We start from the raw sequence: 25,965 nt of genomic DNA on the forward strand, positions 1-25,965 counted from the left end.
ATGCCTAATCCAGTTATTCTTACTTATTCTTAAGTGTATGATTTGGTGGACTAATGTGAAGGCAATTACTTTGCTGTAACTGTTAAGCATATTAAGGATTCACAGATTGTGAGTTTGTTGATCTGATAACAGATGGCTGACTTTGATTAAACACAAGATGACAAGTACACAATTTTCCTCCAGACTCTAAGACTTTGATTTCGAGAAAATTTACTGAATTTACCTTAATCTGCATAGAGGACCCAAGATCAATGGGAAAACATTCAGTACTTTGCTCTCTTAGCCCTTGTTAGCTGATTTTTTTCAGGAGTTATTCAACAGGAGGAATGGAACAGCAGTATGGATGGATTTGTGTGTGCGATGTACTGACTCCAGCTTCCCAAACTCTTGAACGGATTTTCTTTCACAGTTCTCACAGATCTGACTATACATGTTATTTGTGTACTTTTTCTTACTGACTTGTTATATTCCGGTGTCATAAAAACTGAATTTAGGTTTTTTGTTGAAGCTACAAACCTTCACAATCAAACTGGACAGAAACAAACGTTTGAAAGATATTACTCTGTATACTGAATCCATTTGAGATTCACTTTTTGAGCTGAATTATTAAAATAATCCAACATTCCTCATATACAAAACTACTGAGATGATGCTTCTTAAATTAAATAGATCGAGTCCTGATGGGTTTTTTTTAAATCCAGGTCTGGATGCTAAAGGATTTATTACGATCAGTAGGAGGCAAGACTCATGACGTCACATATCTTATGGGTTGCACATCTCGATCCCTTCAGTTTCCCCTCAGAGTGGAGGACGGTCCGGATCAAAGACTTTGTCTTTTCACCTGCTCTGCATGGGAGGATTTTTTTATTTATTTACTTTTTCAGATGTTGGGGATATAATTTAAGCGCATTTGATGGACAAATGAAACTTTCTCCGAACCTTCATTAAATTCCACAGTCGCTGCCACCGACTCTTTTCGCTGTTGTGCTTTTAGAAAGTTTGTTCTCCTCATGCGCAACTCGGTCAGCGCGCCTCGGCTGCTCAAAGTCAGAGCAGACGGCACAGCAGGGGAGCGGAGTGGGAACAGTCAGTCAGCGCTGATTCATGACTTAGGCTACTTGTTCTGAGGGCTTTGCAGGAAACCAAACAAAACCTCCGACGGATTCACAAGGCGGTGGTTTTATTCCAGAATCTGGATTGTCCCTGTCGGATCTAACACAATGCTTCGCCATTTCAACATACCTGAGCTGCAACCAGACGGAAAGTGGATCAATCTGACAAGTTCTTCTCACAGTTTATTTTAATCCCAGCAACAGTTGATTAGATCCTGAAAAACATCCAAAAAGCGCAATGATTTTAACTTTTGTCTTTATTTTATCCATTTGGGGTAAGTAGCTTTGTCCTCTTTTTTCTTAGACCTAACATTTCCATGAACTGCATCACATTGATTTTACTTCATTTTCTCGCTGTAAATCCAATTTTTATTTTATTTTGATTTTTTTTTTGTTATGACTGATCAAGTTTGTAGCTTTCACTGCATATTTCATGCGGTCATATTTTCCTTTTCAAGCGCTGGCGCGCGTAAAACAGCTTAATGGTTTCCAATTACTCACAAACCTCACTCGAGTTGTCCCGACTCTCAGATTCGGTGTTCACCTTGAAAGGTGACGGCGGCGCAGCCTCCAGCGCAGCCCGTCTGGACTGTGTGAAGGCCAGCGAGCATTGTCAGAGGGAGTACTCCTGCAGCACCAAGTACCGGATGATGAGGCAGTGCGTGGCGGGGAGGGAGAGCAACTTCAGCGCGGTCACCGGTCCCGAGGCGCAGGGCGAGTGCCGCAGCGCCATAGATGCCATGAAGCAGAGCTCCCTGAACAACTGCAGGTGCAGGAGAGGCATGAAGAAGGAGAAGAACTGCCTCAGAATTTTTTGGAGCATATTTCAGAGTTTACAAGGTGAGGTTTAAACTCAAGGGAAGCATCATGCATACAAATATATGTATATATACTGTATATGCACAAATGCAATCAGTTCAGGGTTGGCCATTGCAATCCATGTGTCTACATCTAAATAACAAATGAAACAAATGTTTACTGACGGTCAGACTTTGTCGTTGTAGAATAATGAAATTCAGGTTTGACTCGTCTAAGTGAATTAGATTTTGAGTAAGATGACCTACCAGAATGGAGTAGGACATGGAGAGGAGTCTCAGTCAAAGCAGAAGTGTTTTGAGTGAGATGCTTGGTCACAGATTTGGGCTAACAATGGTAAACACATGAGGGAAATGAGAGGGAAATTTATTCAATATTGAATTCTGCAACATTACTTTTGGACACCAACTGGCTTTTCAAAGCTAGAAGAATGAATAGCAACATACAGCTCTGGGGGAAAAAAAAGAGACCACTTAAAATGATCCGTTTCTCTCATTTTACTTTTTCTATGTATATGTTTGAGTAAAATGAACATTGTTCTTTTATTCTATGAACTATTGACAACATGTCTCTGAAATTCCAAGCAAAGAGTTTGTATTTATTAGCAGAAAATGAGAAATGGTCAAAATAACCAAAAAGATGCAGAGCGTTCAGACCTCAAATAATGCAAAGAAAACAAGTTCATATTCGTTTAGAAACAACAACACTAATGTTTTAACTCAAGAAATCCGAGATCAGAAATCAATATTTGGTGGAATAACCATGAGGTTTTCAATGAGGTTCAGTGCAGTGGGTTCTTAATTTTTTTCCAGAGCTGTATGTTGGAAATGTAAATAAACTGACACCTTTCAGTCCAATCTGGCAGGTTATAAAATACTTAAAGCCTTGGGCAGGAACCACTCTACCAGTGTCTAACACCAACCTTGACAAAAAGGACATATTCATGTGTGATGGTTGCGATTTCATCAGCTGCCAGAATCATATTGAGACACTGGAAATGACCCACACAATACTCCGCAAAAGTGGGAATGTAATGACTTGAGACCACGTCATATGAAGTCACGCTTGCCTTGATAAGTTAAAGAGCCCAGCGGCCTCAGGATGTTGGGTTAACTTTGTGAGCCATCTTACAGTTAGACAGTCGTTTGTTTCATTATCATTACCCTAAATGTATCGCTCCAGAAACAACTGCAACATCTCATGTTACTGTCTGACTTTAGTCTGTCTTTTGTGTGCTGTATTATTCAAGCTGCTTCCTTTTTTTTTTAGTTTTATTTGTTTTTACAAAAGGCAAACTGAAAGAAGAACTTCAATTTAAATCTGTAAATATGACAGCAACTTCAGCATCTTTTTTTTATGTCAAGAATTTTCTTGAAATATTTGTTTTAAACATATATAAAACTTTATACATTGGTAACACAATGCAATGACGTCCTTTTTTGATTAAGCTAGATAGTTATTGGGGTCATTTTCTTATTACATATGATGAAAAAGCATTAACCCTACTCTATATGAGGAGCATACACTTTGCAAGTAAAGGTTGAGGTATGTCGGGTGTTAGTACATAAGAAAATAAGGTCATTTTTTTTCTCTTTGCCTGTAATTTTATGGCATTATTTTAAAAATAAAGTCAAACTGTCCCTCATTCAGCTCGTTTTAATTTGATATTTTGTATTTTAAAAAGTAACGAGTGACTCAAATTGCAGCAACACAGATCTATACTTTCAGCTTTTGAATTCAGAGTCAGCTATTTTATATTTTCTCATGACAGGTGCACATTATTTCAAAGTCGCATAACTACATTTCTGGGATCATTTGTTTTGTTTTGTCTAGATTATTTAGGTTTTTACCAATGCCTGGTGTGAATTTTATGTAAACAACAAGAAAAAAACATTGAAGTATTCAATAGTTGTCAGTCCCTCCTTATATTAATCAAAATACTGCTTCACTGATACGTGGACAATAAAATAAACAGAATTGTGCTTCATTTTGGTTGCATACAAAATGCTATGTTACTTGTCAAAACCGTAGGGAATCCACTTTCGTTTCCAAAGATACTGACGTCTCCACAGGATGAAAGTCAAGGCCCTATTATGGCATTAAGACAAACACACACCGTCTCTCTGTCTCACACACACATGCAATTTCAAGCACACAGTGTTGACAATCTGTTCTGTTCTGCAGGTAACGATTTACTGGAATACTCTCCATATGAACCAGTCAATAGCCGGCTCTCAGACATCTTCCGCTTGGCTCCCATCATAGCTGGTAAGAGGTTGTTTTTTTTAACCTCCGAAAGGTCTCAGTTTGTGTGGTGTTAAGTCACTGTTTATATCCCTGGTATTTCTCAGTTGCACTCCGTATAAGACACCACATCACTGCAACACATCCGTCACCGTTTCTGACAACCGCTCTTTTTTCTATCGCTGCCTAGTTTTCAGGCTGTAGCTTTCAATGCCCATTATCCATCACAAAAGCTTTTATCTGCCACTGTGACCCATGGTACACAAAGCAGAATAATTTAGTATATTTGAGTTCCTGCCCTCGAAGCGATGATGAGAGGCCTGTGTGTTTTTCTGCTGTCATGGCGCTAATGCTGAACATCGCATTTATCTGCTAGTTGTGAAATAATCATCCTTTTAGAGGCGAGTTCCAGGAACCTGTTAGAGCTGAATCCCTGGATTAAAAAAAAGAGGAAAAAAAGCTTGTTTGCTTTTGTGAAAATATAAATGTCATACATGTCCACAGCCATCAACGGTGGACCTGTGAGCATACACTTAGGCAAGCCCATATTTAGCTTCGCAGAGGAGCAATTAGCCATCTGTCTGCATTCAGTTGCGATGATAGAGGAAGAGCTTTGTGACATGTGCAGAACCCTTTGGCACTCCACAGCGTTGGGCTTTCTGGCTGGAGGAATGCATCTGCTGAACTGGCTAGCCACTATTTCAGTGGGGAAAAAAATTGGCTTTTTTTTTTCTTGTTTTTCGTTTCTTGTGCTCTGCCTCCTGCTGTTTCTGGCTCTTGCTGTGGCAGAACCAACTTGCCATATTAGAGTCACTCTGCTCAGCATACAATGACTGAGTGTCTTAATGTATTTCAAACACAGAGTGGATAAAACATTATTAATATCCACATTACTCTCCTGGAAAAATGTTGAAATGATGAGGAGGTTTGGTGCCTGCCAAAAGAAATATTCCTTTGAACATTATATATTTTTCATGTTACATCCACATTAAATCCACACATTACCGACATTAATGTATTTTTTTAATAGGTTTTTGTGTCATAGAAAAACTAATTAAGACATAGTTGTGAAATGGAAGGAAATGTGCAATCATATAAGCAAGTCTTTTGGATTATGTATACTAGCTTTTTAAATTCTGAAACATTTCTGCTCATTCTTTGCCATTTTATAGCTGGTCTGGACTTTGACTAAGCCATTCTAACAAATGAATATTATTTAATCTAATCCATCCTAAGATTTGTGGTATGTTTAGAGCTTCTGTGCTGTTTTGTTGCCCAGTCTGTTGAGCAGAATGCATTTAGCTCCACTGATCTTCTCATCAACTCTGTCCAGCTTTCCTGTTCCTGCTAAAGAAAAGTGCTACCACCATGATACTACCATCACCATGTCTTAGCATTAAGAGTTGTCCAGGCAGATATAAGTTTTTATTTTCCACAACATATTCTACTTTGCATGTAGGTGAAAAAAGTTAAGACTTTTGTCTCATCTGACCTGACAGAGCACCTCCTGTCACACGTTTTGGTTCATTCTTTGCCATCTTGGCTTTCTCTTTCTCTGATTAATGTTCTACTTGCTTGGCCCGCCATTGTAGGTAAATGGCCATGTCTTGGCTCTAACAATCAAAGCATTGCAATATTTTACTCCTGCTTTACAATCACGCAGTACTTTGAGACAGTTTAACATATAGAATTACAATAAAATATATTGACGTTTTTGTTTTAAAAAATAAAACGGGAAAAAAATTCAAGGGTATGTAAATGCTGAAATCTGAATGATAAAAAATATTGTTAAAACTGTTCAAGGTTTACAGAAAATATGACCAAGAGACATCAATAATCTATATTAATGTAATACTTTCACTACACAGTTTTCACTGCACCATTATATGCCTGAAGTAGCTTAGATGAGGCATCTGGCTGCATAAAACTGGAATTATTCCACTGCAGAAATGAGAAATGCTGAAATCTTGATCAAGAGATCATTTGGAAACCTGATACACGCCTAATGTGCTATTCCATCAAAGTCAGTGACTGGGAATATGGAAGTCTGACTGGGTAACTTATCAGCGTTATGTGTTATCACAAAAAAAATTACATGTATTACCTATATTATATGAGCATTATAAGCTATGATGTCATGTAGCTGAAGATGAGTAGCAATTTTAACTTCTAGCTGTGTAAACAACCACAGTGGCAATAGAAAGAAAAAAAAAAACATAATTCACCTAATGGGTTAGATATCACAAGTCCATTAACCGTAAGTGACCTCATTCCTGCCTGAAACTAAGCCAAGCATAAAATAATGCACACATGACTCAAGATAGAGCTGAGTTATTGACTTGATGGTTGTTGTTAAACATCCTTCAGTAAAACAAAGGCTCTAGGTGCTTCGACTATTACACGTTGCTCTGTTTCTCCAAAATTAGTTGAAAAGAAAGTATTGTAAAGCACACTTAAATCAACAATTAGGTATGAACAATTAAGCATTACATTATATTATTCATGTTGTTTTCAAAAAAATAATGAGAAGTGAAATCCCCATTAAAAGGCAGAATCTGTATATGTAATTAAGGTTTGTTTTCTAACAACTAATTATCTTTTTTTTAATCCTGATTTTCACAAACTACATTTTTTCTGACCCCAAACACTGTTGTAATGCACATGGTTACAACTTTACTTATATCTTTATTAATTATATTGGGAAACAGAAGTTAGCTATTCTTTAGCAACAAAAAAAAAAATACATACTGGACTGATCATTTGAATGATTGAATGATTGGCATTGAGGAATGTATATTTGCTGTTCATGCATTGAGTGAAAATGAAGGTTGCTATATCCAAACTATAGTTTTAAAAATATTTTACTTAAATAAAACTAATGGTTGACTCTCTTTTAGTTCACAAGTCATATCTGGATATTTTTTTAAAAATAAATATTTCTAAACACCTCAATTTGTCTTTTGTGAGGGAAAAGTGCAGTAACCTCCTTTTAGCCTGCTGAGAGGTAGGCGCAGCAACAGGTAGGGGAGGGGCTGTTCTGCTTTAATCTGTCAATACAGCTTTAAAAACATGCTTGTTTTATGAGTTTAATCTCATCAAGGGATGGTCCAACAGAAAATAGTTGCAATTTCAAAACAATTAGGTAAGACACTGGCAAGCCAAGTTGCCAGGAAGTGACCAATTCAATATATTTCAATTGTAATATTAACCTACGACTGCATAAAAGTATTACTGTAGTTATACATAAAATATATGAAAAATAAAAGCAATTTTCTAGAAGTGTAAAATTTGAATTTGTGGGGTTTTTTCTACTTTGGGTGTCCTGTAATCATCACATTAATAATTCAGACCAGCAGGATGAAATCCAAACCTCTAACTACAAGCATGGTTTCCAGGAACAGATGAAATTAAATGCTGTATCTTTTAAAAATCAATAAACACAATCAATCTGTAAAGCTGAATTTCAGTCACGTAATACTGAAAGGCAGCTTTCAGTATTACGCCTTTCAGTAAAATGACAGACGGTTGTGGTTGAAGGTCTACAAAAAGAAGTCATGTGCATAACTGAAACTCGCCTTGCTGGGGAATTCACGTGTGTTTACCGTCACTGTTACGTGTTTCAGAGCGTCAAACTAAATTTAAAATCGGGCTCTTTAAATTATGAGACAACTGTGATTAACCACATTTCGTTGTTTATCATAATTGTCCAGATCCAAACCTGCTTACTGCTAGACAAGTAGATAATGAAATCACCTTAACAGAACCTGTCTGACAACATGAAGTAGGTCAAAAAAATCTATTAAAAAAAGCAATTCGTCATACCCCAATCTAAAGAAAATCAAGAATGGTTGAGAGAAAAAGGTAATGGCATGTATCATACAGGAAAGAATTTAAAAATGGGGGTTGGACCCCAGTGAACACCAATGAGATCCATTAAAGAAAGAAACATGGAACATAGAACCTTCTTATACACAAAACCGGGTTTAAATCCAACTCAGATGCTGTGGCATGACTCCCAAGATAACAATCATTCTCAAAAGCCCTCCAGTGTGAATGGATAAAAATAATCTTAGAAAGGTATTTTTTAACATATGGCTTGTTTTCCCCCTTAATAAATAAAATCATCATTGGAAAACAGGGTTTTGATTCTCATACTGGTTACCTGATACTAAAATGTGTTTACTTAAGTGGATCTAAACTTGTTATATTACATTTTTCATAGACATAAGAGTAAATGATGTACTTCTTCACTCATTTGATACCATTACGTTTTAGATGGTTTACCTTTTTTAATCCAATTTCAATAGAGAAAAATGCCGTTTTCTCCTTGAGGAAATCACAGAGGTTGACACAATCATGAACTACGGTGCTTACTTCATATTTGATCAGTAATCTGAGTTACTGAGCAATAAATGAAGCTCGGCTTGATTATCTTTCCAGCAAGCATCTCTAAAATAATCTGGATTTTCTAGGTCTCTGAACTAGAAAATCTCATGCTTTGGAAGATACATCTTCCAAAGCATGAGATTTTCATACTGGTCCAGTGTGCATGTGAACTGTGCATATAAACATAAGTAGATCATTAGATTAGTATTTTCCTGATTCGTACTTCTTTTCTCACTTCAATATTAGGAAAAGTTAAATGAGCCTCAGAGGTAGAAAACAACTGTTGTGCATGCTCTGATGTTTTAACACTGCAGCTGAAATTTCATACATTGCAGTACATCGTGCTGCTTGTATGAAGCCAATGTTTTTACCTGCCAAGTACTCCAGAGGATCGAGCTCAAATTGTGCTTTGTAATCCAAAAACATATTAGAACGCAGAATTTGCTTTTCCAAGAGCTCAACGTGAGCTAACACACAAATTGAGTTAATTTAAGCAAAACTGACTACTTAAAATAAGTCACGCCAAGAACATTATTTAGCCAATACAATTTTTAACATTAACTTCAGCTTGCACACACACTTGCACATGCACATTTGCATACTGGCTCACTGACTCTCACTCTGACATAAATAAATGGTGCTGGAAGACGAAGGCTCAGTTAAATGGCTTGAAAAACAGAAATTCCTCACCAAGATGAATGTACCTGATGGCCGAGCCATGACAGGCTGAGTAGAGAAAGCCAAGTGGGTATGCACTCATTGGAAATGCAGTCATTGGCTAACCATGGCTTAGAAATACAAAACCAAAGTACTGTTTGCTGTAAGGGATGCACAATAATATTTTTGGCAACCATAAACATATTTATGTGGGAAAAATCTTAATCAGTTCCTCATATTTGTTCTATCTTCTTTGCCAAATTGCCCAGTCAGATGGGCAATTTGGAAGTCTTACCATTTGTGGTAAGACTTCTTGAAGTTTATGTTTAGTGCTCCTCTCCCTTGGGGAAGTAAATCCCTACCCAAGTCTCAAGTCATTTGCAGCATCCAACAGTTTTTCTTTCAGAACTTCCCTGTGTTAACTTCATTCATTTTCCCATCAAATCTGACCAGCTTTACTGGTGCGGCTGACGTAAAGTGTCCCCAAAGGTGTTCACAAAGCGGTTTACATGTATGTTACATTTTGATTTTAACTGACCAGATCACTTAGTTCCATTTGAAAAATATTGCACATATTTTGGATTTTCCAGCCATATCACACAACACAATTTTACACAATAACTCATTTACAAATGTATGGATTAATAGCTTAGAGTCATGTTTCCTGCTCAAGGACACTTCAAAGGAAGGGTGGGGGTGGATTCAAATTTACACCCTTCTGTTTGTCTGACAACTACACTTTCCACTGAGCTACATGTTTGCCATGTCCCCTACATGGCTTGTGGCCAAATGTAAACAAGATATCTTGTGGTTTTGGATATCCTTCCACAAGTTTCGCACAATAGTTTGTTGAGATTTCCGCCCATTTTGCCAGACAGAACTGGTGGAACTGAGTCACACTTGTAGCCAGCATGTTTAGCCCTGCCCCCATCTTCCTATTAGACACATTAAGACTTTGTCAGCACCACTCCAAAAACATAAACCGCGTTCTGCTTAAGACGCTTTATAGCAAAATTGGTGGTCTGCTTATCCACAGCTAAATGTCTTGAGATGTTACTTCAATATTTGTATTTAGTGTTCTTTTCTCACAATGTCATCTATTTTGAGAAGAGCACCAGTTTCTCAAAGAGAAAAATAAGATGTTGCCACCTTTGTATTTCACGGTTGGCATGGCGTTCTAAGGCTTGCAGCTTTCCCATTTTTTCTCCAAATGTAATTCTGGTCTTTATGGCTGAACACTGGAATTGCAGCTTCATCAAACCACAGGACATGTCTTCAAAAGTGAAGATCTTTCTTCCGAGCTTCTCACCCTATCTCTAAGGGAGAGCCCAGAAACCCTGCGGAGAAAACCCATTTCGGCCTCTCGTATCCGCGATCTTGTTCTTTCGGTCATGACCCAAAACTCATGACCATTGATGAGGGTGGGAACGTAGGTCGACCGGTAAATCGAGAGCTTCGCTTTTTGACTCAGCTCTCTCTTCACCATGAACTTATTGCTGTTAAAATACCATTCTTGTACTTTAACAGCCATATTTTTGAATCATATTGGAAACAAATGTTATATTTTGTGAAATCCAAACTTCTAGGTGTTGCATTTAAAAGCATCTGCATTAATATGTTTCTGTGAAAAGTAACCCCAACCCTTTTTGAAAAATTACAATTGTGTTATCTTTAGGGAAAATGTGAACTCACAAATACAAAAAATGTTTTTTTTTTCTTCTTTTCTCAAAATAATTGCACAATTTGAAGATACAAAACCTAGATTATAACTAGGAGAAGGAAAAGAAATGGCTCTACAATGCATTACCAGTAGTGTATTTTGATAGTCAGAAAACAAGGGAACATCTGAATTCCTAAATGACATATTTTATAAGTGTGTCAGAAAGTTGCATATCTCAGTGAAAAAGTTTGGCTTGCTCACCCATATGCTGCAGTGATGATGCGCCATATGTCCGTTCAAGCTTATAGTACACCGCATCATCATGATTAGTGAGCCAAACCTGAAGCAGAAGCTGTTATCCCACAATGTGGAGTTCCACCAAGGTAACAAAATATCTGCTTGGCTTTAAAAGCAAGTGATTTATTCTCTATAAGTGATTAAATGTTTTACAAAGTGGAACATTTGGGAAACTTTCGCATACTTCCACTATTGCTGACAATATTGCTGTGTCTGTTGGGTGCTCCATCCTAGCAAGTAATTTCTGCAAAAATACTACAGTATATCATTCCAGAATAAATGACTGACACAAAGATTAAGGAGCACCGGTTGCAGCAGGAGCTAAGAGGGATTTCACTAATTTCATGGGTGTATGTAATAAATGGGTCTTGAGACTGATCATAAATATTAAGACTCTGGTGGGGATTTATACATGCTAGCTGGAGATTTGACAGAAAGGAGGGCAGCATGAGGGAAAGGCTCTGAGTACTGGGTCTGTTTTTCCTGAATTGTGAAGGAACAAAAGAGAAGTTTATGGATGGAAAGGTTTAAAAGATTAACTTCACTTCTCATTCACAGAGTAACATATTGGATAATGATATGGTCTGATTTGAAAGGATTGACTATTTTAATGAGGTATCTTAATATTTTCATGACCGGTTCTTGTGAATGTTGTGAGTGTAGTAGCTGAACAGGCCGCCAGTCCATCACGGGGAAAGTTGCATTGAACATGCAGCATTTAAAATTTTTAACATAAATTCATTCACAACAGGAAATGCTTTTTATTCAATTAGATTATCAAGAATTAAATTTTTTCTTTTAAAAAATAGCAACATAATAACATAATGTTATTCGTATATATATATAAAAAGATGATGCAAAAAATTTTGTTCTCTTTCATTTATTTTAATACCTGCAATGCATGATTTGTTAAACTTTGCTACATGCAGACATGATTACTTCAAATAATCATGATAGAGGCATGTTGGTAGGGAGCTGGGCATTAGCTTGAAATCATAGTATCCTTTAATCCAATCCTATAAGCTTTTATGGTTCTTGTTACTGTGGGATTATTAGTCATAGAAAGAGCTTTGGGATTATCTTCTGGGTCACTCACACTCTTGAGCTTCTTGGACAATGTCATGCCTAAATCTTATAAAAAGACAAGAGGGTAAGTCCATAGCTGCATTTTCCTAATGCTCTTATTACACAGTGAAAGATAAGGAAGAGCTTGAGAATGTTCTTGTCAGACTATCCACAGTTGTCCCTTTGAAACTAAACCCTCAGCGAGGGAATATCTTTATTGTGTCCACACTGGTAGCATCATGTAGTTGTTCTTTTTAAAGTGGTCCTTGTTTTTCAGGATTTTCTTCAGTTGATATTTTTTTTAAGAAATTGACATACAACCAGACTGGAAAAAATCTTGATGTAACTCACAAGTACATATATATATATATATATATATATATATATATATTCTTCCTGGATTGGAAGAAATGAATCCTTTAGGTAGGTATGCTCCATATAAATAATGCATCAAGTCAGGGGTGTGTGATCTGTGTTGTAAAATTGAATCAAACTTTTATTTAATGGGTTTTTTAGTTCTTTCTCCATATTAAAATGAAGCTACAATCTAAATTAGAGACTGTTCATTTTGTTATAAGTGAGAACACTCAGCAGGAGGATGAAATAATTATGTCCCCCACTGTAAAAGACAAATGCCAGCTCCATCTCCTCACTTTGTTAGAAAGCATTTTAAAAACTGTAGTTTGGAAAACTATAATTTCACATGTTGCCCTCGGTGCATTACTGAAATTAATTCCTGCTCCAGGACACTGTGATTAACAACATTTTGGAACCATATTCAACCCGCCTGACTGACATCATTGGAAAGATCTCTTGTATCAGCCTATTGAGAGTTGCCTATAGGGTCAGATTCCTGTTATGTCTGCTGTGGTGGCCTTGCTCAAGGGCAGCAACCTAAGAAGAGTGGCATAGATTTGTTTTTCATAGCCAGATTTTTTTTTTCACATCTATCATCATCTTCACGTGCTACAGAGGCACCCACAAGTGACTTCTCATTCGTTGATATATTAAGACTCTAATAAGCTAGACGATTTTATCAGATACTCAGGGCCGGATTTAGGAGGGTGTTGGCCCCTGGGCTTGAGCCAAGGTGCGGGCCCTACTTAATCATCGTTTCATATATATATATATATGTATATATAGCCACCATGTCCCAACACGGCTGTGACGTCAGCAAGGAGGTGGTGGAGTCATGCTTTGGGCCGAAATCATGGGGAGAGAATCATTGGTCGGCCCCTTCAGAGTCCCTGAAGGTGTGAAAATGACCTCAAGTATTTGTGGATTTTAGCAATTCAAAGGCAGCTGTGGTCTCTAACCGGGGGTCTACTATTTATATTGTGAAAATCTTTACACACTATCCCCACGGTGAACTATGACCGTGGCAGCATCATGCTTTGCAGATGATTTTCTTCAACAGAGAAAGAAACTGTTTAGAGTTAATAAGAAGATGAATGGGGCACAAAATGAGGCAATACCAGAGGAAAACGTCCAAGAGGACAAAACTCTGAACATCCGGCCAGACCAAAGCAAAGCTGAATGACTGAACACTGAATATTTTTTCTCCATGAATGGATGAAAATTGTGGAAAAGTTCAAAAAGCATGAAATCTTATGCAAGGCACTTCATGACATTAAGGTGACCTTTTTAAATGCAAAAATGCCCCAAAAGAAAATGTTTCTGTTCCCTGCTCTGGTGCAATGCCTCCATACAAACCCCCACTGTGACCTACACCTTCTGATTTCGCTCTCCTCTCTCTGTTAGCAGTTTGTATACATGAACAGGCAAATGTCTTTTCATAATTCCTTTAAAAAAAAGTTTGTCTTTAATTCAACAGCAGTGTGCATTTTGCCTCGGGGTCACCTTAATTGGAGTAAAGCTGTCACACCTTTGCTCTGAGAGACACAAACAAGAACTCCAGGATCACAGCCCAGATCTCTGAGAACTCGTCATATATAAGTAATGGATTCTGTAATGTATGATTAACCTCAAGGTTCAAAAATGTATTCAGATTTAATCGTAGCTCATTCTGTGGTGCATTGAAGAGTTCAGTGCGCTTCAATTCCACCTCAAAAAGCAAAATTATAGAGCTCATTCTTCCATGTTGAGGCCGAGGAGAGTTTGTTCTACTGCGCAGGAGTCAGTGGAGCAGAAAGGGTTTTAACTACAATAAATGAGAAATAATAGGAAGTGAGAGGCATTATGTTGACCACACAATGCTCTTTTTATGAGATGAAAGTACAGGCATACCAGAATGGAAGCAAATTTGAGTGAGCTTATTTCCATATGAGTTTGTAATATGTAAATGGATAACAAGAACAAAATTACACCATGAAAATGTTTAAATGGCTTAATTTGAAGTTGTGTTTGTGGATATTCTTAGCACTAACTTTCAAGGCTTAAGGTACACTATAAAGACCAGAAGCTTAATGGAAGCCTGATTTTTTTACATTCCAAAAGTAATTTTGTTGTGTTTGGAATCATTGTCCTGTTGGAACGTTCAGATTTCAACCTTTCAGCTGTGAGTTGAGGTAAAACTGATATAATCCTACTTCATTATTCCATCCATCCACCTTGATCTTGTCACCACTTTCCTTTACCATTGGTTCTGTGTTTCTGTTGTTCTCAAACAACCTTACCATTTTTCTTTTGTCTGAATGTCAACATCCACACAATTCAAATTTTGCGCGATAGATTCAAAAACCAAACGATGGCCAAAAAAAAAAAGAAGCTGGAGTTTTAGAAATTTGTTGAAATTAGCAACTAAAGTTGTTGTCATTCCAACCTGAAAGGTAACAATAAGGCTAAAATTAACATAACATCCATTCTCCTGATGAATTATGTAAACTTGTGATTAGAGTTGAAGTTATGTGGAGTTAGTGATATCCTTAATGAGGCAGAAAAAAAATAGGGAGTCAAACTGACCTAACATAGATTTTTTTTAACTGTAGAACCCACACATAATATACTCCAGGTTGAGATGCAAACACAGGACCTTCTTGCTGCAAGGAAATAGTACTTGTAACTGTGAAATTGTGCAGTCTATCATTTTCCTTTCACTTCAACATTATGCACTACTCTGTTATAGCATGCTTCAAGAAAGCCTAGAATCAAAACATTCCATTTTTTCTGTCCCAGCTGAGCCTGCATCCACAAAGGAGAACAACTGTCTGAGTGCTGCCAAAGCCTGTAACCTGAACGACACCTGTAAGAAATACCGCTCTGCTTATATCAACCCCTGCACTAGCAGGGTGTCTGCGTCTGAGGTCTGCAACAAGCGCAAGTGCCACAAGGCTCTACGACAGTTCTTTGACAAGGTAATTAAGCATGCCAGGTTTAAGAGCTTTTATTGTCTCCGATTTTGATGTCTGACGGTCAGCCTAACATTTCTCAAAATTATCAAAAACTTGCTTCTAACACAATTCTAAATAGGATTTCACTTTCAACGCAGTGTCTTTGTAAATGTCTCAGCTGGGAAAATGTTGTAGCTCTGTATGCCGCAGTACATTACTAAAAAAACGCTGTTTCATGTTGACACTTTGATGTTTTCTGTTTGTTCCAAAATCAAGGTTCCACCCAAGCACAGCTACGGGATGCTGTTTTGCTCCTGTCCAGCGGGAGATCAGATGGCTTGTGCAGAACGCAGAAGACAAACCATCGTACCGATTTGCTCCTACGAGGATAAAGACAAGCCCAACTGTCTTTCTCTGCAAAACACATGCAAGACTAACTACATCTGCAGGTAAAACAGGAATCTTTAACAGGGTTAAATGTTAACTGAATCCTCTTCTGCACCTTGCTGGTTCTGGGTTGGATTTCCTTTTGCCTTCAACACTGCCTTAATTCTTCATGGCATAGATTTAAGCATTTGCCAGAAGTTGCTGCAGATTTGTCAGCAGCACATACACAATGTGAATCTCCTGTTCCACCACAGTTCAAGAAACCAGTTGGGGGTTATTAGTGGAGAAGAGAAAGCATGGAGAAGATGTTTAAACTGAGATCAAAAAGTGATGGACATGATTTAGGTGGGCTGTGGCTTTTAAATGATGCTCAACTCTTACTAAAGGGGGGCCAAATTGTGTGTCGCCACTAAGTTTAAAACTCATCGAGCCAGGTTTTTTGCAATCTGTATTTGTGGGCAGACCAGGACACATAGCACCAACAACCCTGTCGCATTCAAAGTCACTTAACTTCTTCACCATCTCAAGCTTGGTTTGAATTTGAGCAAGTTGTCTCCATTACGTCCCTGTAGATGTCTAAATGCTTTGATTTGCTATCATGTGGTTGATCAAGTTTAGCTAATAAAGTGGCTAGTGAATGTATATATACACTTGTAATTGTCAACATACAAGATTTCCTGTGTTGCTACTCTGAAGTCTGCAACATGATGTAGTAAATATATCACTGAAGAACTAAACCAAACCAGAGTTTGTTTTTTCAGCATCATTCCCTGCTCTTTCTCTCAGTGTCATCTTAAATCTTCCGCATGAAGTATCCTAACCTTTGACCTTAAAGATAGTTTTCAGCACAAATATTTTATTCAACACACGGAGGTCAAACTGAGTGTATCATCTCAACCATATATAGCTAAGCACAAAATTGTTCATTCTCCTGGCAGTTTTAGGCATTCTGTCTGCTCCCTCCATCAGATTCACGTTAGAACTTGGGATGAACCACTTCAAAATGATTAGTTCCAGTCAGAAAAATAAAACATGATGGTAAAATTGAAAGATTAAGACTAAATCTGCCACGCATATGAAAATTGCACTAATATAGAAGCAAAGTTCAAACACAGTAAGAAAAGTTTACTTTATTTGCATTATTTAGAACACATTTTTCTATTTATTGCAAAACTGAATAATTTTTCATCTTCATTACACTTTTTTATTGTTAGGGTTATGTGTATGTTGGCGTATCCAACATACGCCATTAGCCGTCACTTTGCTCTAGATACGTTGTGAATTTCCCCACTGAGGGGTAAGAATAATTTTCAGCTTCAGTGTGCAGCAAAAAAATGTTCAGTGAAAACTTGTCCAGTTCTGTAGATACAAACACTTAATGGAGTTATGTCCAGCTTGATCTGATTGATCACTCAATCTTTACATTGTATCTTGTTTAAACATGAGCAAACTGATTCTGCTCATGAGAGATTCACCCTAAACTCTAAAGAGCCGTTCTACTAGATCTTTCTTTGAGAGTGATTTCAGAATTAGGGCAAAAGAAAACATTGTTTTAAGAAGCTTTCATTGACAACATGTGTCGTGTTTCTCCATTGCTGATAGATCAAGGCTGGCAGACTTTCTCAGCAACTGTCAGCCAGAAGCTGGTTCCATATCTGGCTGTCTTCTAGAGAACTACGCCAACTGTCTGCTCTCCTATTCAGGTCTTATTGGTAAGTTCTTCGTAGTCCATAGATGTATTGGACATATTTTTCATCAAGGACCCGTCATCTTACTGAACTGTGCTCTCAAGTATTGCCACACCTGTTAAAAATGTGAAACACTGTAGCACAACCTCACATTAAACATTTTAGAAAAATCTTATATTTTTGTACAATGTTTCAGTGTGGAATAAAATGCTATGTACAAAATACTCTGTCATCGTCAAACAAGAAGTCACTGTGTTCCAGGTGTAGCCTTAAAATACATCCACAGGTTAGCATCCAATTTCCTCAAATGTCTCAGTTAACCTATCAGAAGTTTTCAAACCCAATATATCATCATCAGCTGGACTTTCCTCCAATGTTTGAACAGGTATTATTCATTCTGCATGTCTTCTGATTTTGAAGACGTTAAATGAATCTCTGACATGTTCTTTCCCTCAGTATCGAGGCAGTTTGCAAATAGAAATCATTTTGGTTATTCTAACTGACCTAGAACAAAAGAAGTTTGGTCTGTTTTACCTTTAGATGGTGAGGAACAAATGGTGTAAGTGTCTATTCACTGTATGTAAATTTCTGGTTTAACTCTACAACACAATTATGCACAGTCCGGCTAATACTTATATCAACCCCTTACTCATAATGTTGAAGCATACAGAGAGGGGATTTTCGTTAAAATGTGGCATTTGTAAAAAGTCCAATCTCCTGTGCATTTTTAGAAGTTTCTCAGATTCTCCATCAAACTTTAGAATGGGATCAGAGTGGTTTTACACGCATTTGTCCTTTGATCAATTTTAGTCTTACCAGAATAAAACACACAATTTCCAGCTAAAGTACCAGTAGAGTTTGTCAGACTCCACCTGTTTATGTCAGTGATGGTAGGGATGAAAAGTTGTCTTCTAACTGGCATGTAAATGTATCCAGATTGCTGTTATGGACCCCATTAGTGCCCCCTTTGAAATTTGTTCATCTTCTTTAACTACTTTTCTCAGTGGACATGAAACTTTATACTTGAATCCTCACCCAACCTTGTGTGCTACAACTTTACTTGTTTTAAACTTGTTTCTTACTTAGGTTAATAGCTATTTTAACCATTTGTAAATCAACACACATATGTCATCTTGCCATGTTCTCTGTTTTCACTCATTTTGAAGAGTAAGGACCCTACTTTTCACATCTTGACCAGAGTGCCAAAATAACAGAGTGAGCAAAGTTATTTTTTATACTTTCTTGCACTAAAAAGATTGAGACTATTCCTAACAACCACATTATGATGCTAACTAATAATCCTTATTTGTTTTTTCAACAACTTTCTCGCATAGTTGATGCATTCTTCTACACAATCATATGCAGACTACATACATATAACAGATCATTTACAGGTGCTCATTGAAAAGCCAAGCAATTTAGCCTGTGTGTATTCTGCAGAGGAAAGGTTAAACTAGCTGATGAGCTAGGCTGGCAAACACCTTTTATTAAAGCAACGCTGCAGTGCGAACATTTCACTGCAGCTCATTGTGCAGTAACAGATCTTGTTCCAGTCTTCCTTTCATCAGGGGGTTTCATTACGCAGAAAGGAAAATGACGTCCCACAGAGTTTTTGAAATGAGATTTGAACACAGTGCAACGGAGGCCAATTGCAGTCTCAACAGGCAGAAATTTCAATCTACACCACCGATATCATGTTTCACACAGTTTATTCCCTCTAATGCTCCCACCCGACAGGTTCCTGACGCTCCACCACAGAATCTGCTTGTAATTGCAGAAACCGAACCTACTCGGCCTCAAACTTCCTTCAAAAATGCAGACAATTAGTCTTTGCTTGATATTACGGCTTACTAAGGAATTTTATCATTTTATCACTCACTGCAATTTCCCTGGATGTAGTAAATGGAGTAAAAGCTCCTTATAACACAGAGTAAGCCCACTCTCACTGGCTGACCTGAACATTTTAATTACGCATAAAAGGCCAAAAAAGTTCCTGCTAAACCACAAGTGCCCTATTAAATGGTTTCAACTGAAGTAGCAATGACTAACAGGGGTCCTATTCTGCTTTATGCTGCAGGTACAGTGATGACTCCCAATTATGTGCGGTCTTCTGGCATTAGCCTGTCGCCGTGGTGTGACTGCAGCAGCAGTGGGAACAGCAAGCCAGACTGTGATAAATTCGCTGAGTTCTTCACCAACAATCGATGTCTCCGTGAGTTCCAGCATTCTGATTTCCGTAACATGTACAATGCTTTGCTAAAGTATTTATAGTCCCCAAACTTTTACAGGTTGAGCCAAGTTAGCTTTTTTCTATATGCTTCGGGAGATTTTATGTGATAGAGCAACATTAAGTAAGTAGTGAATAATTGTAACGTGATAATGTTCTACAAAAAAAATATGAAAAGTGTGGGATTTATTGGTTCCCTCACTTTACTAAAAGGGACAGCTAGAATGGCCCAGCCAACCAGAATCTAATTGAGAATTTGTGGAAATCCTTCAAAACTCAACGTTCACATCTAGTCTCACCGAGTTCAATGTTGGAAGAAAGGGGAAACATTTTAGTGTCTAAATGAGCAGAGCTGGTAAAGATATAAGTCAAAACATTGTTTCTTGTCATGTTTTGATTTTATGATAGATCCAAACACAGGCAGAACATAAAGTGAAAGTTCCTTTATATTAAAAACACAAAAAGCAACAGAACAAGATCAGGAACCAGCAGAAATGCAATGGACCATGAGAGACGAGGGAAGAGAAAAATGAAGAAGGTAACAGCAGAAACTGAGAGGCTTAAATAGGGGTGAGTTTGATTACTGACAAGAGACAGGTGGCTGATTGGAAACAGGGTGCAGCTGTGAGAGAAGGATGGAGACTGACTAAAGGTGAATAATTAACACACAAGGGGCTGAACAGAGTAAAACAGATTTAGGACTAAAGGGAAAACGCCTGACAAATCTAAAAGATAACTACAAAAATGCAATAAACATGCCAAGAACTTTCTAATGAAACCAAATATAGCAAGACCTGTTCAGCAAACACAGGTGATGCAAACACAAATGAAAACAAATCACCCTATTTTTGTTACTAGCTACAAGAAAACTTTGAAAACTTCCACTTCACAATTATGCACTACTTTGTGTTAGTCTAGTACATAGAAGTACACTGAAAGCTTTTGTAACCATAAAAGTTGTGTGAGTACATAACCCTATTTATCTCTACATATGTTTAGGTAGTCTGTTTTTATTACTTAGACTTTTTAAATCGCCAACTATGATACAATTGTATTAGTCCATCATACCAAACACAGCTGAATGAAAATCATGCTATTTGGTGTACATTTTGTCCCACATCTGCTCTGTTTTCTATTTCCCTGACATGCTCCATTTGTTCTGTTCAGAAAGTCAATAGGATCAATACTTTCTTCTTGTTTAGGTAATGCCATAAAGGCATTTGGTAATGGTACTGATGTTGGAGTATGGCAACCCCAACCCCCCATTCAACCCACTGTAGAGCCAAGCGTCACTCGTAGGGGTAAAGCTTGGACAAACAGTGTTATGGACGTCCTGACAGACGTGAACCAGCTGGGCGCCAATAGTGACTCGTATCACATTTGTGGACCCTTGCAGGTAAGGTTTGAAAAGAAAATCTTCAATTTTGCTGTACAGAAACATTTAAATCTATTTTTGCTGAAATGTTTAATGAAAATAGAACGTTGGGAATGCCTTATCAGGACTTGGTACTTGGCATTCTGTTTGCAAAGCTTTAGAAACTTCCCCGAACTTGGAAATGAAAATGCCTCATCCCAACATCAGACCTTAGGAGGTCACTAAGAAATCCATTCAGAGCTTCAGTTTGACTGTCAAATGTCTGAATCCGTCACTGTGATAGATCAGGGAAGGTTTTATAACGGCATGCACAGAATCCCGCCTCCTGGGCAGAAAGTGGATATGTCAATGTGGAGTCACATTTTCTGAAGCTGTCACGTCAAAGCTAATTGGATGCCTCAGTAACCTCAGAAATGGCCTGAAGGCTCAGTCTATTTGTGACAGTGTTAGTGTGCAGGCGGGAGTTAAAGTCAAAAGGATCTCCCTCATATTTTCCCCCCTCAATACTGGAAGGTCAGTTATTGGAAAGGACACTAGTCTAGAGTTTTTTTAACTTGTTCTCACTCATCAGTGCTCTTACATGATCAAATTAAAGGTGTCTGAATTCCCAAAACTCAAATTTTCAGTTGCTATTTAGTACATTTTTAAATTCTAAAAATTCTGAACTGATGGCAGAGCGAGGAAGAGTTGTATGGCAAGATAAATGGTCATATAATCACAGTTTATCAGCGCCTAATAGAGCGTAATAGACACAAAGCACCTTTAAAATCTACTTAAATGACGTCATATTCTTAAGTCTCTAAACAAACAATGCCATGACAAGTGAGTGGCATTTTCTATTTATTTTGTTTGTATCTTGTTTGCAAAAAACTGAAAAACAATAATTGTCATGTTTTATTTTGTGCTAGATATTTCTTAGTTTGGGTCTTAATTCAACTTTGTTTGGCATTCAGTTCATAGGTCACTGTGCAAGTCAAAGTGAAGAAAAACCTTTCTGTCTGTACAGTGCTGTCATTACCTGCACAGTGCAGCTTTAATACCAAGATATGGAGGATCTCAAAATTGTATGAACACCTCGTTAAATCTAAGTTTCAAAAGATCACAATGATTAAAGAAAAGATTAGACAACTGTGATGTTACAAAAGCTAGAAGTTTGTTTTTTCTTCCCAGTACTGGTTGTGTTGTCCATTTGATGGAAATCTCCTGGAACAGGATTCCAAGACAGAAACCTTTGTTTCAAAACATTCAGCCATGGCTAAAATTCACCCTAAAAACCATACAGATGTGTTACAGTCTGATGGAACTAAAACTGAACTTTCGATAAGCAGGGGTGGCAAAGAATCAACGCTGCACATCACCATGGTAGCATCATGCTCTTAGGTTACTTTTCTTCAGAGTTAACTGGGCTTTTTGTATAGATCATTTTGTTAAATATGAACAGTTCAATGTGTTCATCAGTTTTGATCTAAAACCTTCAGTTGGTTGCAAGAAATATGGAGATGAAACTTAATTTTGCTTTTCAGTGTTACAGTGGGACCAAACATACATCCAAATGAATGAAAACCAGAATAAAATGAAAATTTTGGGGTGGCCTAACCAGAGATTAGAGCTAATTCTGACAGAAAATCTGTTGGAGTCACCTGAAGAGGTATGTTGACAAGAGTATGACAGATTTTTAGAACTTTTGTAAGATGACATGGATAATTATTACCAGTTATTAAGGTGTAATATAGAAGAATGAATGCTGAAATTCAGTCCAAAGATGGAACAAAGTATTAGTTTAAGGCTATGAATCCTTATGCAACCAGGTGATTACACCTTTATTCCTCCCAACAGATTTGCATATTTGTCAGTTGAGTTGTACAAGTTTTAATGTCACTTTAATTTACACCACCAGAATCTGGCATTATATCAGAGGTATGTGCGCTTTTAAAACCCACTGCATCATGTCAAGACTTTTGTTTGTGTTTCACAAAGATCCAGTTCCCTGAATTCCAAATGCTACGTATATTCACCATTTTTATTTGTACTTAATTTTGCTTAACTGTCTCAGAATCCGATGCAACCCCTTTGGACAGATTTTGGCTCGATCAACACACTCACGATATCTGCTATTCTCTCCTGATAAATACTTTGGGGCTCTTTTCTTAGAAATGAGATCATATCACAGAGCCTCCTCTAACCGAAACAATCTATCATATTGGCTTTTAATAGCGATATGATTTATCACCCGTAAAGCATCCTTTAGGAGGAAAGACCTCCAATACAGCAATTAATCATTCTTCTCCATAACCCTGGTTTGTAGGATTTTTCTCCTTAAAAATCACCACATGGTGTTTATTCTGTTTCCAAACCTCAGCAGCTTCCTCTTATCATTTTCTGCACCCAAACACTGTATCTATGAGGTAGTATTTTATTTTGTTTATCTATTTGTATGTGCAAATAACGTTTTTTATATATATATATATATATATAAATGTAAAGGTTTTGAGGAAACTGAAAAAAGTTTTAATGTAACAAACTGATGTAACCTTGAGCTGGCACGAACAGGCAGAGGGAAAATTGCACCAAAGGTTTACACCAACAGAGTTTTGTGGGGATAAAACGGTCTGTGGTTTGTATCGTATCGTTTTTCATTGCCCTCAGTCGGCCTGTGGAGAACGTCATAAAAACAGAAATCAAATTTAACGTGTTTCTACCTCCTCACTTCTGTTTTTCTTTTTTTTTCTCCCTTCAAGGTCCAAAATCTGGTCTCAAATCAAACAGCAAAAGCAGCTTTTTGTCCGGTAAGACTCGTTTTATTAAGCGCTTGAAGGTTCTATGGTTCCCATAAGACCAAACAATCCTGGGTCAATATTTTTATTAGAGTTTCAGCTAAAATATTAAGTGTTACATTTCATTCTCTATATGTGTCTATCCAGTCTTTTAACTGTCATTTAAGCTGCTTTTCTATGTTTCCTTCCCCACCAGGTCATTATTGTAAAATAGAAACTGTTCTTAACAACTCTCCAGGTTAAATTAAAGGTTAAAAAAATAACATTTTACATTTTTCTTTTAACTTCTCAACATCTTCAATTATTGCATTTCTTGGTTGACAAAAACGTTCTCTAACAAACATCTGTGGGTTTTAAATGAAAGCTTGATTTTTACCGGATTCTGTTTAGGTGACTTTATCTGGGTCTGCTGGATTTAGTAAGGCGTATCAAAGTAAAGGGATTTGATTACAAATTCATGCCAGGATTTTTGAAAAGAACTTTGAAACCATTTATTGTTTTAACTTCACATGAAATCCCAAGAAAATAGATTGAGCTTAATGGTGATGTAGAAAAAAATTAAAGTGGTGTTAATACTGCAAAATATTGTAAGTAAACTGACATACCACATTGATTTTTTTTCTTTCTTTCTTCAGAACCACCAGCTGGATGAATCTGGCACTTTGAATGCCATCGCTGGAAGTTCATCATCTGAACTGAACTCCTTGCATCTCTCAACTTTAGTCCTCTCGGTGGCCTCAACAGCATTACAGCTCAAAGGTTTTCTGCTTCTGTAGGAGCCAAGAACTGGAGGTCAACCTTTCTGGTCTTAAGACGCAATCAAAGTCATTTTAATTCAGACACTCACCGAACTGGAACCTCAAGGTTTTTCTGAAATCATAGCCGCTCGTGGGTCAGATTTGTGGACGACTGACACTGAGATGTCAGCTCATTTGCCTTCCAAAGCCCTGTGGAAGTCATTTGCAAAGACTCTGCATATTTGACTGAGTGCAGTGCAGGTGAAAACTGCTTCGAGCATGAAATCATGCATTCTCTGCTTGATTTGTTGTAGCTGCGGGCAAGCGAAAATCTAAACATGTGAGAAGCAAATGGGAAAACCATGGACATACGACACATTTCATAGATGCATTGGATTATGATTATTAATGAGGTCATTCAAACGTCCATTTTGTCTGAAAATCTAACAACGACAAAGACGAATCTGCCAAAAAGTCCGCAACAGCGTTTTCTTCTACATGTTTGGCGTTAGCTATAGAGCAGCTCTGTAGATCTGGTCGTCAAGGTGGTTTGTGGCTTTTATCATGTACACACCTCACTTTGTGCATAGAAATATACAGGTGCAAACTCTGTTCCAGTATGCTGCTGTTAGCTTGTAAAGAATATTGTCTGTAACATTTAGAGAGTGTAAATTAGTACAGGTGACTGAGGTCAGCATTATCCAGCCTAATTGTGATTTATGAGATGTGATGAGATGTGCTTCTTTTCTCACGTGGTTACAGATTTGACTTTGTTTGTGAATATATTTTGATGGAAAAGTGCATCATTTCTCTTAGGTATCAAAGTATTTGTAAACACAATCCATAGAATTTACAAAGAAATAAAAAAAATGGCACTGGTCTCATCCAGAAATTCGAGGACCACACACTTCTATTTTTTTTTCACGTTATTATTTCTTTGTAAAGAGCAAAGGGAACAAGGGTTTGATGAATAAACAATGTGTAAATACCCACAAGCAGAGTTAATGTCAAAAGACAAAAGCCAGCAGACATTAATTGCCTGCAATTAGAGCTGGTCTGAAGGGACAGAAAGATAAAAACACATACTTAGTTTGTACTAAATGGCTCGAATTAACACAGACTTTTAAAGAATGTACAACACAATAAAGGCTCATTTCTAAACATCTTTAGCATTTCTAAAAATGCAATGTGTCTGTTGTAATTACTGATGTGTGATCTCTGTTGACAACTGAACAACAGTCTACCTATAA

The 25,965-nt window shown here is 37.4% G+C and overlaps 1 protein-coding gene across 1 annotated transcript; it reads left to right on the top strand.

Annotated features, from left to right (window-relative positions):
* The first annotated feature begins 774 nt into the window (after positions 1-774).
* On the top strand, positions 775-25,880 carry gfra1b (gdnf family receptor alpha 1b). The gene is made up of 10 exons (XM_028029010.1): positions 775-1,387; positions 1,644-1,952; positions 4,113-4,196; positions 15,373-15,551; positions 15,804-15,976; positions 17,517-17,626; positions 19,680-19,814; positions 21,032-21,225; positions 23,943-23,990; positions 24,614-25,880. Exons 1-10 carry the CDS (start codon positions 1,351-1,353, stop codon positions 24,752-24,754), a joined length of 1,410 nt encoding a protein of 469 aa, XP_027884811.1. The 5' UTR covers positions 775-1,350; the 3' UTR covers positions 24,755-25,880.
* The last annotated feature ends 85 nt before the right edge of the window (positions 25,881-25,965 follow it).

This window comes from Xiphophorus couchianus, chromosome 10 (genome assembly GCF_001444195.1).
Source record: "Xiphophorus couchianus chromosome 10, X_couchianus-1.0, whole genome shotgun sequence".
NCBI classification, from domain to species: domain Eukaryota; kingdom Metazoa; phylum Chordata; class Actinopteri; order Cyprinodontiformes; family Poeciliidae; genus Xiphophorus; species Xiphophorus couchianus.

What these genes read in the sequence shown, in the direction of transcription:
- gfra1b (XM_028029010.1), top strand. Translation starts at nt 1,351, where the DNA reads ATGATTTTAACTTTTGTCTTTATTTTATCCATTTGGG. An exon ending in ACATTTGTGGACCCTTGCAG is followed by an intron (nt 21,226 to 23,942) that starts GTAAGGTTTGAA and finishes TCTCCCTTCAAG; the next exon opens with GTCCAAAATCTGGTCTCAAA. An exon ending in CAAAAGCAGCTTTTTGTCCG is followed by an intron (nt 23,991 to 24,613) that starts GTAAGACTCGTT and finishes TTCTTTCTTCAG; the next exon opens with AACCACCAGCTGGATGAATC.